We start from the raw sequence: 17924 nt of genomic DNA on the forward strand, positions 1-17924 counted from the left end.
ACATGTCGAATTCTTAAGTTGGTTTCACCATTGTTCAACCTAATACCTAATCATGTCGTTTTTGTCTTGCTTATAATAGTCAATTTGTCGTGGGGGTTTGTCAAAAGAAATCGATACCTTTTTGTGCTCAGGTGAATTCCGTAAAGTCTTGGCATTCTTTATAAAACTTAGAACTTCCAGGTCATTACGTAGAATGATTTTTATAGGTCTGGCCTTAGTATCGGATCGTCGACCCAATCGTTGAATTTTAATATTATCGTCATCAAAACTGGGGTTAATACATTTTAAAATATCCTTTACTGACGATTCATCACGCTCAGACGAATGAACTTGGTCGAGCTCGACTTGTTGTTCGTCAATACCGAACATAATCAAATTTTGCTTCCTATTTTGACGCTCCATTACTTCCGTAACACGGTCTAGGACAATTCGGCGCGGCCGACTTGGCGCGGCCGATTTGGCGCGAGACATTTTGGAGCAGGGACACTTTGGCGCAAGCCATCTTGGCGCGAGCCATCTTGGCGCGAATGAACTTGCACCAAGAAAAATAGATATAAATATACAAAAATTGCACCCGTTGTTAGCATAACCTAATTTTTATAGTCTCCAACGCGGGGAGGGGTAATGTCGACTTTTTAATGGACACACGGGCGCTTCGCGCCCTGCACCCCATTATAAACATACTCCTAAACGTGGAACTTCTTGCTCCGTGGATCATTTAGTTATTGGAATTTGTGCGAATGAAAATGTGTATTTGGTTCCCTACACTTAGCATAAATAACAGGGTGCCAACCAAAGTACGAACAATAAATATTTTTTATATTATATACCGGCGTACTCGCGCCAAGATGGCTCGCGCCAAGATGGCTTGCGCCAAAGTGTCCCTGCGCCAAGTTGGCTTTGCGCCAAAATGGCTCGCGCCAAGTCGGCCGCGCCAAGTTGGGCGCGCCAAGTCGGCCGCGCCAAATAGTCCCATTCCGTCCGTAACAATATCTTCAAAGCGATCTGACTGTTTGTTGTTGATAGATACTTGTAAATCGTTCAATTTAGCTTCAAAATCAGCTCTTAAGTTGGTGATAGAAGTGGCGATCTCATTTTGAAGCGCGGCAATTGTAGATTTTAGATCTTTAAATTGTGATATATTGTTGTTACAATTGCTGCAGACAACTTTGACAGCTTTGGATTTTGATCTTGTCCATTTCACGTCGTTTTCGGATAAACCGATACATTTTAAGCGTAGTGGTTTCTGACATGCATCGCATGGTAAGGATGATGAGTTAGATACATCTAAGCTACAATTAGGACAAATAAGCATAATGATAAGCAAGACAGGGACACAGAGCTTCACACCCAGGGGCCTATCAGGGTGATTAACTATAAACGTACAGGAAGACCACTGTTCAGGTGACAAAGATGTGTGGGTGTGGAAAAAGATTAGCAAAAACAGCAAAAACCCTGTCAGCTGATTTTTACAATTCAATTGCAATTGCAATGTAAATTAATGTTTTATACGACAAGACAATAATACGTTTATGAAACTTTACCATATGTAGAATGATGAGACACGCTCTCAGATGTGCCAAATTCAATAATTAACATCGATTATACTCGCAGTTAAAATCACAAAATACGCACAACGAAACACTCGCTACATTCAGCTCGAATAATATATATAATGGTGTCATACTATTCAGTTTTCCCGCACATTGTACCCAGCGGCTACAGCCCCTGGATGTAGTTTTTTTTTCACCTCTCCAAACTTATTACGGGCAAGAAATTCAAACTTGGCTTAAACAACATCCTGGTAGAATCGTCACACATTTCCAAGTAGCTGGTCTTTTCAATAAAGCGTATTTGAAGGCTGCTACACCCGCAAATGCAGTACACCCGTTTGCCAAAACAGGAATATATCCCTTCGATGACAACATCTTTCCTGACTGGATGTTCCAACCCTCTTCCACAACCGATAGACCGTTAACCGAACATGACCAATGCCAAAATGGTCAAAAACAACCACAACAAGGAGGCGTAGACGTTGAACTGCCTAAATTAGGCTCTGGAACACCAGAAGCTACTGACGTTGAACCTTCAACATCAGGATTTGCCAAAGCTAAGTCCACGACAGAAAGATTTCCGTCAACAAGGAAACGAAGATATTATAGTATTCAGGAACTATCTCCACTGCCGCAAGCTTCACTTGGAGCTTCAAGGAAAAGATTAAGAAAATTGATGAATTAAAAAATGAAGTAGAAGAAAAAACAACAAAGGAGAGGGAAAATTTATCAAGAAAAGCAAAAAGGAAAATTTTGGTTGAAGAAGAAACGGATTATGTCAGTGATAATAAAAAAGTTCAAGACATTGATGACGATGAAGCCGATGTTGTATGTTTATATTGCAATGATATATTCTCTAGGTCGAAAACAAGAGAAATGTGGATTTCATGTCAGAGTTGTGGTTCCTGGTGCCACAGTGAGTGCGCGGGTGTTGAAAAAAGAATCAAGCAATTCATCTGCGAACTTTGTGAATAACTTTTTTTGTTAAGTTTTGCCTTAATGTTTCGGTATTTGATGATTTCTATTTAGTTTATTCGTTTGTTGATTCGTTTTGATACAAATTGTAGTCCTTTATCTTAAATCTATTTTATTACTTTCATAATAACCCGTCAATTCTTAATAAAAATTAACATTACTTAAAAAAAAACTCTAAAAATTCGGGTGTGCCATCATAAGACGAGTACTGCCTATGATGGCACACTTCATGGTTTTTGGTTCTAATTTTTTTTCAAAATAAATATTGAATATGTATATTGAAAATTTGATGAATTAATATCAATTTAAATATAACTCTAAATAATCAACACTACTGTCATCATTTCCACTATCACTATCATCTGAGACGGAATTAATTTTTATCGTACTTTCGTTTACATTCCGACCATCAAGGTCAACTTCAACAGATCCGCCCTCCTAATAACCCAGTCAGAATTGCCGGCAACTTTCGAAGCTCGTCTCCGAATGGCTTGCTTAGACAGCAAAGTCAGGTAAACCGAATTAATCGTCCAAAAAATTCGAAACCCCGGCCAAAAAGGCATCTTTCTTCTCCATTATAATCAAAGATGTCGACCTCGACATCGGAGAATGCGACATCCTCCGAACAAACCCACTCGCTCATTCGGGATGTATCCACCATCGACGGCATCGTCCTCTTCGGCCGTCTCCACAAGTGCGAACCTTCCAATGCACTCCCACCAACCCCTGTCCAATGTTTGAAAGTGAGAAACCCGTTTGCTCCCGTTGCACCGAGATCTATCCCCTCAACAAATGCCCCAAAGAAGAGCCCTTCCCACAATCATCATTGACCCACCGATCGGTTCGCTGACCCCGTCGACATAACCGACCTCTTCCCCCTGAACAGACCCAAAGCCCAACAAGCCATTCAGGACGCTTCCCTTCGACTTATTCACTTCACCTTTTACTCCTAATGGGTAGTACCACCAACGTGCATGTTTTCCCCACCCTGCTGCACGCTGGGCCCCCCGCCCAGCGAACGCGTAACCCACAGTTAAAAACACAATTCAACCGCTTAAACGCCCAAATCAGACGCGACATCAATCAATTCCGGGAAGAACAGTGGTCGAACACTTGCGCAAAATTAGACTACCGAAACGGAAAACAGTTTTGGTACAAATTTAAACTACTCACCGGACAAGAAACACAAACCACCAACCACTTAATACAAAACGAGACCTTTGTATCCACCCCCGAAGACAAGAGCAACGCCTTCGCTCAAACTGTCCAAGAAATTCACGAAATTCCACTAGACCAAAATTTCCACGAACAAGCCCCAGGGCCAGACCAAATCAAGGCGATACTCCTAAAAAACTTCCGTCAACAGCCACCCAAGCTCTGACCAACAACTACAATTCTTGTCTAAATGCTTCATATTTCCCAAGTTCATGAATGCAAACCTCCACAATTATGATTCCCAAACCCGGAAAAGATCCCCACAACCCATTTTCTTATCGCCCGATTTCTCTATTAAATATCACTGGAAAAATTTTCGAAAAAATCCTCACCAACCGCCTAAAAGACTTCCTAGAAACAGCAGCAATTCGGATTTCACTAGCAGCCCTCCACATTAAACCCCATTCTAGAGCTCCATACCGATTCTACCCGATTCGCCAACCTCAAAGAGTGCACGATCGCCGTCTTTCTAGACATTGAGCGTGCATTTGACAAGGTCTGATATGATGGTTTAATCCAGGGTTTCTCAAAATAGGATACGCGAACCTCAAGGGGTTTGCCAGTGATCGTAGGAGGATTCGCAACAAAATTCAAACAATGACGGCTGACTGGTTGGCTCGCACATGTGACTAGGGATGGGCGACACAGTCTTATCGGTAGTGATAATCGATAATCCGTTTATGTGTCAATAAACCATGACATATCGGAAAGTATCAAAACTTGACTTGGTAAAAATATCGTTAAAATCGGAAAGTAGTGATAATACCAATATTTAAAAACATTTTAAAACAATATATTCAAAAATGAAATACGAAATTCCGGTGACGGACAGTGACGGTCCGGAATTTCGCTGATACGCGTGGGGGCGGCGTACCTCGGTGCCAAGCCTTCGGCCGACTAGTGCTGCTGAAAAAGAAACACGTCTGGAGGATACCTTTAGGCTACCAGTAGTGGCGCCTTCAGTCGGGAGCGGCGGTGCTCGGGCGCCAACTCCCTCTCCGGGGAGGGAGCGCCGGGATTGATCTAGAGCCGGAGACACGGAGCTCCAGCTAGTCTGGCTAAGATAATCCCATGGCTAAGATAATCTTGAATATCTACAAAAGAAACTTTAGAAAATAAAAAAAAAGAATAAAACGTCCGGCACGGTCGTTCCCTCCTGGACGGGCTCCTCTTTCCACAATACAAAACAATTAGAGATTTGGGCATAACCTTTTCCGATAACTGCTCGCTGATTCCTGATTTCGAAAATACCCTCAAAAAAATCCGTCACCGCTCCAACCTTCTCACACTCCTAAATAGAGCCATACACAAAATAATAGCAGACTCGGCCCCAGATACCCATCCTTGCATGTTTACCAGCGCATAAACGCAATCCCCATTCCAGATCGTCTAAAAACACTGCAGCAAAATTACGTCAAACGCATATAACACCATTGCTATAAAGAACCTACACACTTCGTACAAATACCCAGCCGCGAACAACCGACTCTTACACCACCTGGCGCGAGTTCCCGAAAACAAGTTCGAACACGCACCCACGCCCCCTTGGACCTATACTGCCCCGCAAAATTTTAAAATTTTACTTTGCACATGGCGTTTCAAAAATTTAAAAACAATTCAAAGAACTATTTATCACAAAAACTAAGAATACTTAAAAGGAAAGACAAAACACATGTGTTGCCCATACGCCAATCTCGTTGCGAGGACGCTGATGTCACCGCCCCTGAGACCACCCCTGGACCTCCACCCCCACGACATCACCGACACGACCCACCTGGACCCGGACGACAATTGTAAAATACATGTTCCCCCAGAAAAAATCACAATTTTGAACATAGCTCAAGTTTGTTGTCGTGAAAAGCAGACTACGTATATTAAGAAAAAATGATCACCCGCCCTCTCTCAATTGTGTTGTTTTTTTTTTATTCGTCGTGAACCTGAGGGCGGAGCTTAATTGCAAATTCCTTATTTTTCTACAAGAAATTATCCTATTAAACATGTTCCTAACTAATTCGTGTTGTTTAAAGAAAACTACAGTCTCATATATAATGAATTTTTCATCCGTTGTCAGACGGAGGGGCGGAGCATAATTGCAAAATACATGTTATCCTACAAAAATTTACAATTTTGAACATGGTTTAAGTTTCTTGCTGTGAAAAAAAGAATACGTACCAGTATATTAAGAAGAAAAGGGCAAAATATTAGCCCCACCCACCCGCCCTATCTTTATTGTGATGATTTTTTTTATTCCTTGTGAGCCTGAGGGCGGAGCTTAACTGCAAAATCGTTATTTTTCTACAAGAAATTATCCTATGAAACATGTTCTTAAGTAGTTCGTGTTGTCTAAAGAAAACTATGTGTATTGAGTAAAAAAGAAAGCCAAAGATTAAGCCACACCTATACTCGCTCCAAACTCATTAATTTGTGGTGAATTTTTCATTGGTTGTAAGACCGGTAGGCGGAGCACAATTGTAAAATACATGTTCCCCTAGAAAAAATCACAACTTTGAACATAGCTCAAGTTTGTTATCGTGAAAAAAAAACTACGTATATTAAGAAAAAATGATCAAAGTATAAGCCCCGCCCACCCGCCCTCTCTCAATTGTGTTGATTTTTTGTATTCGTCGTGAGCCTGAGGGCGGAGCTTAATTGCAAATTCCTTATTTTTCTACAAGAAATTATCCTATTAAACATGTTCCTAAGTAATTCATGTTGTTTAAAGAAAACTACAGTCTCATATATGGTGAATTTTTCATTCGTTGTCAGACGGAGGGGCGGAGCATAATTGTAAAATACATATTTTCCCACAAAAATTTTGAACATGGTTTAAGTTTCTTGTTGTGAAAAAAAGAATACGTGCCAGTATATTAAGAAGAAAAGGGCAAAATATTAGCCGAACCCCCCCCGACAATTTCTCTTTCAGCCTCCTCCAGTCCTACAGGACCAGGACCAACAACCGTCAACCAAGTACAAGGACCAAGATGAAGACCTGAAGTAGCCATAACTAGAATGAAATGTATATTTATTTAAGCTCAAACTGCACAAATTTATTAATGCATTAGTAATAAGGTAGTTAATAAATCTACGTATTATAACTATTATAATTAAGTTCAGAGCTGAAAAGGCGTTAAGCTCAGCAGCATTGTCATCTTGAATGGAAAATCAGAAAAAACATATTATAATAAATGTAAATAATAATATTTTTCAAGAGAATAACCAGTTAATCAATAAAATAGCTAGTTAATAGAGTAAAAGAATCCACGGACATAGTTAGTAAATGTGTAGTTTAAGTCCAAATATGTATTATCTAAGTTATAAGTGTTGCAGGAAATGATATTTAAATATTAAATTTCTCTGCATTGCGTTGAACGGGCATGTAAATCGGCGTGGGTAAAACTCCACAATTTATTTCGCAATAACTCAAATTTACACGACTAACTATTACAGCGATCGCATTTATTAAATGATTGCCAAATACCGCTAATTTACACACACGAAAATGCGCTAATTTATTATTTTTTTAATCGTAAAATTACAAACTATTTCTGAACCCTTAAAACAAACACATGCGTGTAATTTGTTTGTCATTCAATACCCAACACCTCCCGGATTATTATCAAATGACCTCACTCAAACATATCAAACAATTTATTTCCGCCCACAATATTATTTTTTTAAATTTCCTCCAACCTTCACCAGTGACACAACACCTTTGTTTCCCTAAATAAATTCTCTCAAACAACATGTTTTTAAAAGTGCTGCTAATTTACCTCTTGTTTCTGTACACCATGACATTTAGTGCTGTTTTGACGGTATGTGAATTAGATAAAGTTACAATAACACCGAGTTTACATTTTTTTAGCCACAAGAAATTTTAGACATTGTTAAACTATGTGCGAAAAGAAATAACGTAACCGAAGCAGAATACGACAAACCCGAACTGTTTTTGCTCAGAACTCCCACTGAGAATCAAATGTGTATGGTCAAATGTGTTATGGAACTTATGGAAATGATGGATTTTGATGGAAACTTGCAGAAGGGGGTCATCAGGCATTACTTAAGTCCGTTTAATAGAAGAATACAAGAAGAGATTATAGTATGCGCTGAAAAAATTACCCGTGTTAGTGTTTGCAGTGACTTGGAAGTGTATCGAAAATGTCTGGAACCACATTTTTTCAACGATTAGAGATGGTGACAATAAATATCAAAACAAAGTTTTTGCTTTGTAAAAAGTTACTTTTCTTGTGCCTAAAATAGTTTATTATTATTACTATTATTAACTGTGGCGACTACTTGATTGACCAGTTATGACAGAAATTATTTAGGCGACAAATGATTTTTCGAGATAATTTCAAGTATAATTAAAAAAAATTAAACCACTTCCTGTATTCAATTTCATCGCCAATAAAACATAATCACTTTGGCATCAACATTATTGCCAACGTTGTTGTTCTGTGGCTGTTGTTGTCTGCAACCAATTTCAGCACTAGTGAAATTTTGAACGTGACTTTTAAAATTGGGTCTTTGTTGTAGCTTAACTTTGTTGTCATTTCAGTCGATGGAAATAGTTAAAATAATTAAAGACTGTGCAAAAGATACCAACACGTCTGAAGCAGAATATACCAACCCGGGGATATTTTTTTCAGAACCGTCAGAAAATGTTCTCTGTATGGGAAAATGTATAGTCGAAAAATTGGAAGTTATTACGTCAGAAGGGGTTGTGGTGGAAGAGAAATTGATTGATTATGCTAGTAATTTTCCTGAAGATATACGAAACACAATTTTCAAGTGTGAAGAAGAACTTAAGGCAGTTGACAGTTGTGGTGTTGTGGAAAAATACAGAAAATGTGTTCTTCCAGCAGTTGTGAAATTTTACAAATAATAGTAAATAAACACAGTAAAAATTCCTTATTAGTAGGTAGCAATCAGTTTCCCTGTATCCTAAGAATTGTCTTCGAAATTATAACAAGGACACGTATGTCAAATCTGACACGTGTCCTTTTCTTTCCCCCATTCGGGATAAAAAAATAACAAAATAAATTAGCATTTCTTTACTAAATTTAATAAGCGCCCAATTTTCACAAACAAAAACCCAAAAAGAATTAATTCGCTCCTCTAAGTTTCTCCACTGCAGGCTGAATGCACTTCCTATACTCCTCCATAGTTTGGCAAGAGGTTATGGTCTCAAGGTCCTCCCCACACTTTATCGTCGTACTCTGCATTTCCTCGGGCCAATCACTGATAATCTCAGCTAATTTTTCTTTAACTATTTTTCCATCTGAATCCACAATTTCGAATTTTTCCAGAACGCATTTTGCCATACAAAGAACATTTTCAGGTTGTGTCGAAGTTAAAATATCTGGACTATTATATTCTGAGGGAGCAGTGTTGGTTTCTTCTGCACATTTTTGAATTAAGGTTGAAGCTTTTTGCAGCTGTGAAATAAATCTGTATATTTGTGGAATGATAACATAGGTACTAATGAACTTACGTCAACATCAGCAGAAACGATGATGGCCAAAAGGGCACTTAACAGTAGCGAAGTTTTGATGGACATGTTGTGAATGTACACAATTTCTTGACTTCTCGAATTTATACACAGATACTCGTGCATTATACTGAAGGTAAAAGGATGTGTAAAAAAAAACATGGAAGTTTGGTTACGCTTTGTTACTGTTGAAATTAAATGCCAAATTAGTAACAGTGAGAAGTGCGTCAGCATGGGATTCATTATACGTCAAGTCAAAATTATCGTATTATTTAGTTATTTTTTTTCAAATTTTTTATATAAAGTAGGATCTAACGTACAATTTTGCAATATTGATTATCATAATTTGTAGAGCAAGTAGTTATTGTATCAATTATGTTTAATTTTTTAACATAATTTTTTGCATGTTAAACCAAAATTGTCCTAATCAAAATTTCCCCAAGTTATTTTATTATTGCACTCTGGACGTTATTGCGTTGTTCCTTGATTTTTATTTTAATCATTCATTAACATTTACAATGCAAGGATTAGACAAATTTTGGTTCGATCCAAATGGTATTTACTAAAAAATATATAAAATTTGACAACAATCGGCCCAGTAGTTTCGAAGAATATCTGTGTAATAAAAAGCGATGCAGACAACAAACGACAGACAGACAGATAGACGAACAGCAGCCCATTTTATCTATCTACAAAATATTCCTAAAGTCACAGATTTTTCATATTTTAAGGACCATAACGTCGAGAAAACATGAAATAGTCGTTCGCCAATCAAGAGAAAAATTTGATTAATAATGCGGATATTGTTTCCAGTGGCTATACTTTAAACCTAAGATTTAGATGTTACAGTTCCCACCAAAAATTTGATGACGTCATTTCAAATCGTATTTAGATAAGCAAAATATTACGATTTAGTTTTCTTAATGTGTTCGCTTTTAGAGGAGTAAATTAGGCAGTTTATTTTATGTAAACCAATGAAAAGTGCTGGAAGCTATGAAAATAATAATTTAAATGTTTTGCCAATATTTTATTTTTTTAAAACTAGCATATAACAAAATATATTCTATGTACAACTTGGTTGCAACTTGGTCAAACAAAAATTAACTAAATTATGGATGATACATCTTCTTCACTTTTTCCACAGCAGGTTGTATACATTTCCGGTACTCTTCCACGTCACCACAACTGCCAACTTTCTTAATTTTCTCATTACATTCTACCACAGCAGTCTGCAAATCCTCGGGAAAATCTTCTATAATTTCAGACACTTTTTCCTCAATTATTGTCCCATCGGAATCAAGGATTTCCAGTTTTTCAGCTAAACATTTTGCCATGCAAAGAACATTTTCAGGTGGCGGAGAAAACAGTAGTTCGGCATTGTTGTATTCAGATTCAGGAGTATTAGTTTCTTGGGCACATTCTTGGACTAATTTAGTGACATCTAGTGCCTGCAGTAAACAATTTAAACAATAAAAAATGCATATTAATTAATAAACTTACTCTGAAGACTTCGGAGCTAGTGACCACAGCTGAAAAGGCCCCACAGAGTACTAAAGTTGCAGCAAACATGTTTTGAATGAGTGAAGTTTCTCGGTTTTTCGAATTTATATAGAGAGATGAATGATACGGTATGATGTTACTGAAGGTAAAAGGATGTTTATAAAAACCATGGAAAAATGGTTATGCTTTATTGTTGCTCAAATCAAATGGTGAATTAGTAACAATGGGAACCGCGTCCGCAAATATTTTTTTAAAGTAAATGTTTATTATTATTATTATTTCTAACACTTAATAAGTTTAAGATGAATCTATTATGCACTGCGTAACATGATGCTAAAATACTTGGCTGAAAATGGAGAGCCGCTTTTGATTAATTTAAACAACACTTTGAAGTGCGTTTTACCGCGGGCTCTTTCATCAAGCGTACGATAAAATAGGGATTCTTGAACAGATTTTGAGTGGTTCTGTGTAACAGCGAGTTCAAAAGCGTTGTACCCGTCTGAATTTCGAAGACAAACGTTTGCTCCATAAAAGAGCAGCATGACAATGTATTCGTAATCGTTACTAGAACGACCTCTTTCTATTACTTTCTGCAATACTGTGTGTCCGTTTTTGTCGACGATATTGACACTCATTCCTTTATCCAGCAACAGTCTTGTCATATTTATCCAATTTTTTTCTACAGACCAGTGTAGAAAATTTCGTCCTCCGATGTACCTTCCATGTAAGAAGACACCTTTTTTGATAATTTCACAAGCGTAATAATCGTTTTCATTGTCGTTGTTGTGAGTGAGAATGTAGACCAGGACCTTTTCCAAATCCATCATGTCTTGAAAATTTAACAAATAGAGGAACATCTCTTTTCTGAAAGCAGAATAATAACGATGAGCCACTACTTAAAAAAGTTTAATGCACTGACCTATTTCTTTGCAAGATATGTTGTATAATGTCAAAACCATGTTTTTGAGCTCGGAGCCATTTATTTGGCGATTTTTCAATGAGGTTCTTGAATTTGTTAAAATCGTTCAGTCTAATGGCACAAAATATGTCCAAAAACTGAAAATATATTATTATTTTATTGTTATCAGAGAACTTGATTATACATACCGAGATTGGTTTGTTGTTGTCGGTCATAGCGTTAATGTTTACTTCACAAAGGCAGTTCTAAAAATAACTGTTGTTTTCTTACGTTGCACTGAACGATATCTTGTTATCGGGTGGCTCGTAACAGAAATCTGGAAGTTTGTGCAATTTATAATATCTATATTTGTAGTTGTATAGGTTATTGACTTTTTCGGTTTCGAGTTTTTCTGTTACTTTTCTGTTCTACTATTTTTCAGTGTCCAATCAATGAATAGCATAAATTGCGGTCGACTCATCTTTGGAAAAAATTTAGTATGTCAGTGATTAAACAACACTGATAAATGTAACAACCTGTTGTTTACATTCTTCTAAACTTGTGATAAAGGCGAAAACAAATTTTTTGTACCCTCAACAGTTCTGGACGAAGCTTTGGACGCAGTTATCAATAAAGTGGTGCCCGCAAAATCCAAGCATTCATATGAAAAAGAGTATACGAATTTTTGGAAATGGAGGAAGCGAAAGCTTGCAAAAGGAGTAGACGAAAAAATAATTTTGGCTTAAAAAAAAACAAAATTATTAATTTAACTAGTGATCATTATTTTATCAAAGAACCATTCACTATTGACACATGACGTATAAATTAGCAAAAAAAAAGAAAACAAATATTTGCGTTGACTAGAGGTGTCCCCTATGTAGAGGTGTCCGTTAAGGAAATAGTAGTAACTAGTTTTAAACCTGGATGTAGAAGTTTGCTTTTCAGTACACACTGACAAATCGATGACAATATTTTCAAAGCTAACTACAGTTTTAAGTAAATTTGATCCATTGTTTGTAAATTCACAGATCAGGTTAGGTTTTAATCGTTAACTAGTTCTAACACAATTTCACATCAGGAATTTGTTTAGATAAACACTCACAGGAGTTTAAGTTTTAATGAGAATTCACTTAGTCAGGTTTGATTTTGTTTGTCAAATTTTAAATAAGTTTTTGGATGCATACTTTTAAGTGTTACATTATAACACTTCTTAATTCTTCACACAAGATTGCCATTAGTTTATTTACGGCAGTTGAATTAACCCACCGTTGTCCCACTGTGGAAAAAGACGGTAGAAAAGTGCAGCAGAGTTCAAAATATCATATCGGGGGGGATTAAAGATAATTAATTTCGTGTAAATTTGTTAGTTTTGCAATTTTTCACCTCATACAATTTTTCTCTATCTCACAATTTTAACTTCAGTAATTTTCTTTATTGTATAATTTAAATTGAAGGTAAATTTTCATGCTCTGCAGGTTCTAACCTCACGTAATATTTTTGTCTACACAAGTTTTATTTCACACCAGATCTTTTGTTTTTATAACTCTTGGCGAGTTTTTTAATGTAAATATTTTGTTGATGAATGTTTCTTTCCATCATATAAATTATCTGATGCCCAAAGATTGTATGGCGAATTTAAATGTTGTTTATTGCTCTTTTGAAACTTTAACACTTGTTCAGTTGTCGTTAATATTAGAGTTATAAGAATTGAACATGGAATTGAGGTTAAATAACGCAGAAACACGTGGTGGAAGTGGAGTGCGCGGTTCTTAGTCGAACTGGAGGGATTTATCGCGCCATCTGTACAAAAGACGCAGGTCGAAATGACGTAACGCTGTCGGCTTCTACCCCATAGCCGCGACCCAACTGCGAGTTTGCGACCGTAACGGCCTACTCGTACGGTTTGTCCGTACCAGAGAATTGCTTTACGGCGTGGGGGAGAACAGCCACGACCGGGAGTCCCAAACTCCGCTCCTATGAGTATTTTGTTGTGCTCTAGAATGAAATTGACACAGTTCGATCGGCACACTCTTATAGCGCTCTGGAACCGCTGCGGCTGCATAATTTGTTTATTAAAATTTTGTGCTCTTGTTGACTACCATAATATAAATTTGCTGCCACACGCCTGTAACAACTTGTGTATTTGCATCCAGTTACTTTATTTCAGATTTTGCTTTGTTTTCGACTCTAAGCATTCGGAAACAATTTGATTTATAAGCCATGATCCGTGATCTGATACACATCCTAACCGGTTTCGACCATAATTTCTGCTGTTTCAACTTTCTAATTCTCAGTTTTTCGAAATTTTAGTTTGGGGACTTTTCAGTTCACTCCTATTTATTTTTCAATTTTTGGATTATACAATTTCTCAATTTTTCAATTTCTCGGTTTTCAGTTTTTCTCTTCAATTTTTCGATTTTTAAATATTTCGATTTTTCAATTTTTTACTTTTATAAAATCTTTATTTGTCGATTTTTCAATTAATTGATTTTTCAGGTTTTTTGATTTTTCAATATTTCTATTTTTTCAGATTTCGATTTTTGAACTTCACTTTTTTAATTTTTCGATTTCTCAATTTTTCAATTTTTTAATTTCTCAGTTTTTGGACATTTCAGTTTTGGGATTTTTCAGTTTACTTATTATTCAATTTTTGGATCTTACGATTTTGCAGGTTTTTGATTTTTCAATTTTTCGATTTCTATAAGGTTTCGAATTTTCGATTTCTCAATTTTTCGATTCTTTAGATTCTTTTTGGATATTTCAGTTTTGGGATTTTTTAGTTTTTCGATTCGTCACTTTTTCTTTCATTTTTCAGTTTTTCAATATTTCGGTTTTGGTATTTTTCAATATTTCTGTTCTTCGACTTTTCCATTTTTGACTTCTGGATTTTTAGATGTGTCGACATTTTACTTTTTCAATTTTTAAATTTTAGATTTCTCAATTTTTTGGTATTTTAATTTTTCAATATTTAAAATTTTAGATTTTTCGATTTCTGGATTTTTCGTTTCAGCTCTTCCATATTTCAATTTTTCAAATGTTTCGATTTCTAAATCTTTCGATTTTTCGACTTCGCGGTTTTAGATTTTCTGCTTTTCAATTGTCGTTTTTTCAATTTTTCGATTTTTAAGTTTTGGATTTTTCAATTTTTCGATATTTTAATTTTTCAAATTTTCGAATTTTTCAAATGTTTTGATTCCTTAATCAATCGATTTTTCGACTTCCCAGCTTTAGAATTTCTGTTTTTCAATTGTCGTTTTTTCAAATTTTCGATTTTTCAATTTTTCAAATTTGACATTTATAAACTGTCAATTTTTCGATTTTCCAATTAATCGATGTTTTGATTTTCCCATTTCTTGACTTTCCAGGGTTTCGATATTCCTGTTCTTCAATTCTTTAATTTTTCGATTTTTTAGGTTTCTGATATTTTATTTTTAAATTTTTTTAAGGTTTCAATTTTTCGACTCCACTTTTTGGATTTTTCTATTGCTCAATTTTCTGACTTTTTAGGTCCTCAGTTTTTGGATATTTCAGTTTTCGGATTTTTCAGGTTTTCCATTTTTCAGTGTTTTTTTCATTTTTCAGTTTTTCGATATTCCAGCTTTGGGATTTTTCAATATTTTGATTCTTGGACTTTTCGATTTTTGGCTTCTCGAGTTTTCGATGTGTCGATTTTTTACTTTTTCGATTTTTCAATTTTTCGATTGCTTAATCTTTCGATTTTCCGGTTTTATATTTTCTATTCTCAATTGTTGTTTTAAATTTTTCGATTTTTCAATGTTTTGATTTCTCGATTTAGTTTTCCATTTTTAGTTTTTCTTTCATTTTTCAGTTTTTCGATAGTTCAGTTTTGGGATTTTTCAATATTTCGATTCTTGGACTTCGATTTTTGACTCCTGGATTTTTCGATGTGTCGATTTTTTACTTTTTCGATTTTTCAATTTTTCAAATTTTAAATTTTAGATTTTTTAATTTTTAAAATTTTAGATTTTTCGATTTCTCGACTTTTCGTTCCAGTTCTTCGATATTTCAATTTTTCAAGTTTTCGTTTTTTTCAAATGTTTCGATTTCTTAATCTTTTGATTTTTCGACTTCCCGGTTTTAAATTTTCTGTTTTTCGATTGTCATTTTGTCAAATTTTCGATTTTTTAATCTTTCAAGTTTGACTTTTATAAACTCCCAATTTTCCCATTTCTTGACCTTCGAGTGTTTCGATTTTCCTGTTCTTCAATTCTTTAATTTTTTTTATTTTTCAGGTTTTTGATTTTTCAATTTTTCGATTTTTTAAGGTTTCTATTTTTCGATTTCACTTTTTGATTTTCCGATTTTTCAGTTTTAGGATTTTTCAATATTTCAATTCTTCGGCTTTTCTATTTTTGACTTCTGGGTTTTTCGATGTGTCAACCTTTTTACTTTTTCGATTTTTCAATTTTTGGATTTTTAAATTTTAGATTTTTCAATGTTTTAAAATTTTAATTTTTCAATATATCTTAATCTTTCTGTTTTTCGACTTCCTGGTTTTAGATGTTCTGTTTTCCAATTTTTCGATTTGTTAATTTTTGATTCCCGATTTATCGAGATTTGATTGTTCAGGTTTTCGATTTATCATTTTTCAATTTTTTATTTTGGCCTATTTTGGTTTCTCAGTTTTTCCAGTTTTCCATTTTTTCGTTTTTTGATTTTTCTGCTTTTCCAATTTTTCAACTTTTGTTTGTCGATTTCTCTATTTTTCGACTTCATCACTTTTCGATTTCTCGTTCTCTGGATCTTTCAATTTCTCAATTTTTCAATTTTTCGAATTTTAAGTTTTTTGATTTCTCAATTTATTGAGATTTAGATATTTCGACATTTTGATTGTCAATTTCCCAATTTATAAATTGTTCAATTTTTAACTTTTCGATTTTTCGATTTTGACCTATTTCGGTTTCTCAATTGTTCCGACTTTTCGACTCCACGATTTTTTGATCTTTTGATTTTTCGATTTCTCAGTGTTTCGATGTTTCGATTTTTTAGTTCTTGGATATTTCGATTTTTTAGTTCTTCGATATTTCGATAACGCCGGTTTATAGAACGCGAGTTAAATATTTAATTGCGTGTTAAATTTTAACATCCAGTTAATTTGAAATGCTGACATCTCATTGGTCAAAACCAGGTACTTCAGCCAATGGGAATGCGAGTTAACTTAACTCACTGTTAAAATTTAACACGACGTCCTATAAACCCTAAACCGGGCCTAAGACGTCTTGCTAGAATAAAACACAAATAAAGAATTCATTCTTAGTTAAACTAAATGTGTACCAAAAATATTCACTTAGTCGTTATAAAAACCGACCAAACAACTATTCCCCGCAGAAATTATACTCTAAACCAACCAAATCGCTTCTGAACGCTTAGAGTCGACATTGGCCTGAGCGCGCTCTGGTCTGTAAATCAAACAAGTTCTCAGGCGACGAGTTGTAGTGAGTCAATTTTTTTTATTGGCATCGACTATTTAAATTTGGCGCTTGCCTTTGGCGGTTGAGGACTACAATGTCAGTAAGGGTGGTTTTGCAAAATCAGCCTGTATGTCGCATTTATATTAATCTATGCTACTACCATATGCAGACCTTACTTATAAAGACTTTGATGGTCAAGTCAAAACAAAATTTTACGCAAGCACCAAGAATGAAAATCAAAATTGAAGCAAACCTCGCAAACAAATTTATTAAACAAAAAATTAAAAGATGCGTTAATAAACTGTAAGGTATTGAAGAGTCTGGCACCACATTTAACTAAATGGCAATTTAAAAGAAAAACATTCCAAAATTTTTGTGTGTAAAATTAAAAGTTTAACATTTTATACACAATCATTTTAGATATCTAACACTACTGTATGTTGTATATTACATACATTTAATACTGGGCACAAATTGATTTCAACTAAAAGTCGTGGCAGTCGCAAGAAATCTGAATTCTATAATACTCTGAAAAAATTATCCAAAATGGCCGCCACAAATATATTCCATCAATAATTATAAATTCGGTTGAAATTCAGACTCCACTAGTCGTAACGATGTCTTAGACGCTATCACGAGCTGGAAGATTAGGAGTTAGAAAATACGTCAGCACATATGGCTATTCTCACAAATAACTTCGTGATCTGTATTTTTCAATGCACTTTCTCGTGTTCTCGCTTCTTACATTTTACGCTTATTTTCGATATTTTAATTCAGGAACTGACAGATGTCACAAAACAAGTAAATTCACCTTCACCTAACCTTGTTTTCCTTTTCCCTTAAAATTCGTAGCCACGTTGCCG

General features: G+C 35.2%; 2 protein-coding genes across 5 annotated transcripts; both read right to left on the reverse strand.

Annotated features, from left to right (window-relative positions):
- Positions 1 to 8845: 8845 nt before the first annotated feature.
- On the reverse strand, positions 8846 to 9357 carry LOC135138545 (uncharacterized). The gene is made up of 2 exons (XM_064068524.1): positions 9235 to 9357; positions 8846 to 9178 (listed from the first exon to the last, which is right to left on the reverse strand). Exons 1-2 carry the CDS (start codon positions 9355 to 9357, stop codon positions 8846 to 8848), a joined length of 456 nt encoding a protein of 151 aa, XP_063924594.1.
- Positions 9358 to 10255: 898 nt separating this feature from the next.
- On the reverse strand, positions 10256 to 17845 carry LOC135138105 (uncharacterized). Of its 4 annotated transcripts, XM_064067969.1 has the most exons (6): positions 17751 to 17845; positions 17517 to 17700; positions 11839 to 11966; positions 11651 to 11787; positions 10732 to 11595; positions 10256 to 10679 (listed from the first exon to the last, which is right to left on the reverse strand). In XM_064067969.1, exons 5-6 carry the CDS (start codon positions 10798 to 10800, stop codon positions 10341 to 10343), a joined length of 408 nt encoding a protein of 135 aa, XP_063924039.1. In that variant the 5' UTR covers positions 10801 to 11595; positions 11651 to 11787; positions 11839 to 11966; positions 17517 to 17700; positions 17751 to 17845; the 3' UTR covers positions 10256 to 10340. The 4 variants fall into 4 exon arrangements, with proteins under 4 accessions (XP_063924039.1, XP_063924036.1, XP_063924037.1 ...); XM_064067966.1 differs by lacking the exon at positions 10256 to 10679 and having other exon boundaries at positions 10906 to 11595; XM_064067967.1 differs by lacking the exon at positions 10256 to 10679 and having other exon boundaries at positions 10906 to 11595; positions 17758 to 17802.
- Between the last annotated feature and the right edge of the window lie 79 nt (positions 17846 to 17924).

This window comes from Zophobas morio, unplaced genomic scaffold, assembly GCF_036711695.1.
Source record: "Zophobas morio isolate AGI-343-1 ecotype UQ-CSIRO unplaced genomic scaffold, CSIRO_AGI_Zmor_V1 ptg000030l, whole genome shotgun sequence".
Lineage (NCBI taxonomy): Eukaryota > Metazoa > Arthropoda > Insecta > Coleoptera > Tenebrionidae > Zophobas > Zophobas morio.

Coding starts and splice junctions, on each gene's coding strand:
- LOC135138545 (XM_064068524.1), bottom strand. CDS start 9,357: ATGCACGAGTATCTGTGTATAAATTCGAGAAGTCAAGAAATTGTGTAC. Junction 9,179..9,234: donor TCGTTTCTGCTGATGTTGAC/GTAAGTTCATTA, acceptor TTTATTTCACAG/CTGCAAAAAGCTTCAACCTT.
- LOC135138105 (XM_064067966.1), bottom strand. CDS start 11,865: ATGACCGACAACAACAAACCAATCTCG. Junction 11,788..11,838: donor ACAACAACAAACCAATCTCG/GTATGTATAATC, acceptor ATATATTTTCAG/TTTTTGGACATATTTTGTGC. Junction 11,596..11,650: donor CATATCTTGCAAAGAAATAG/GTCAGTGCATTA, acceptor TTCTGCTTTCAG/AAAAGAGATGTTCCTCTATT.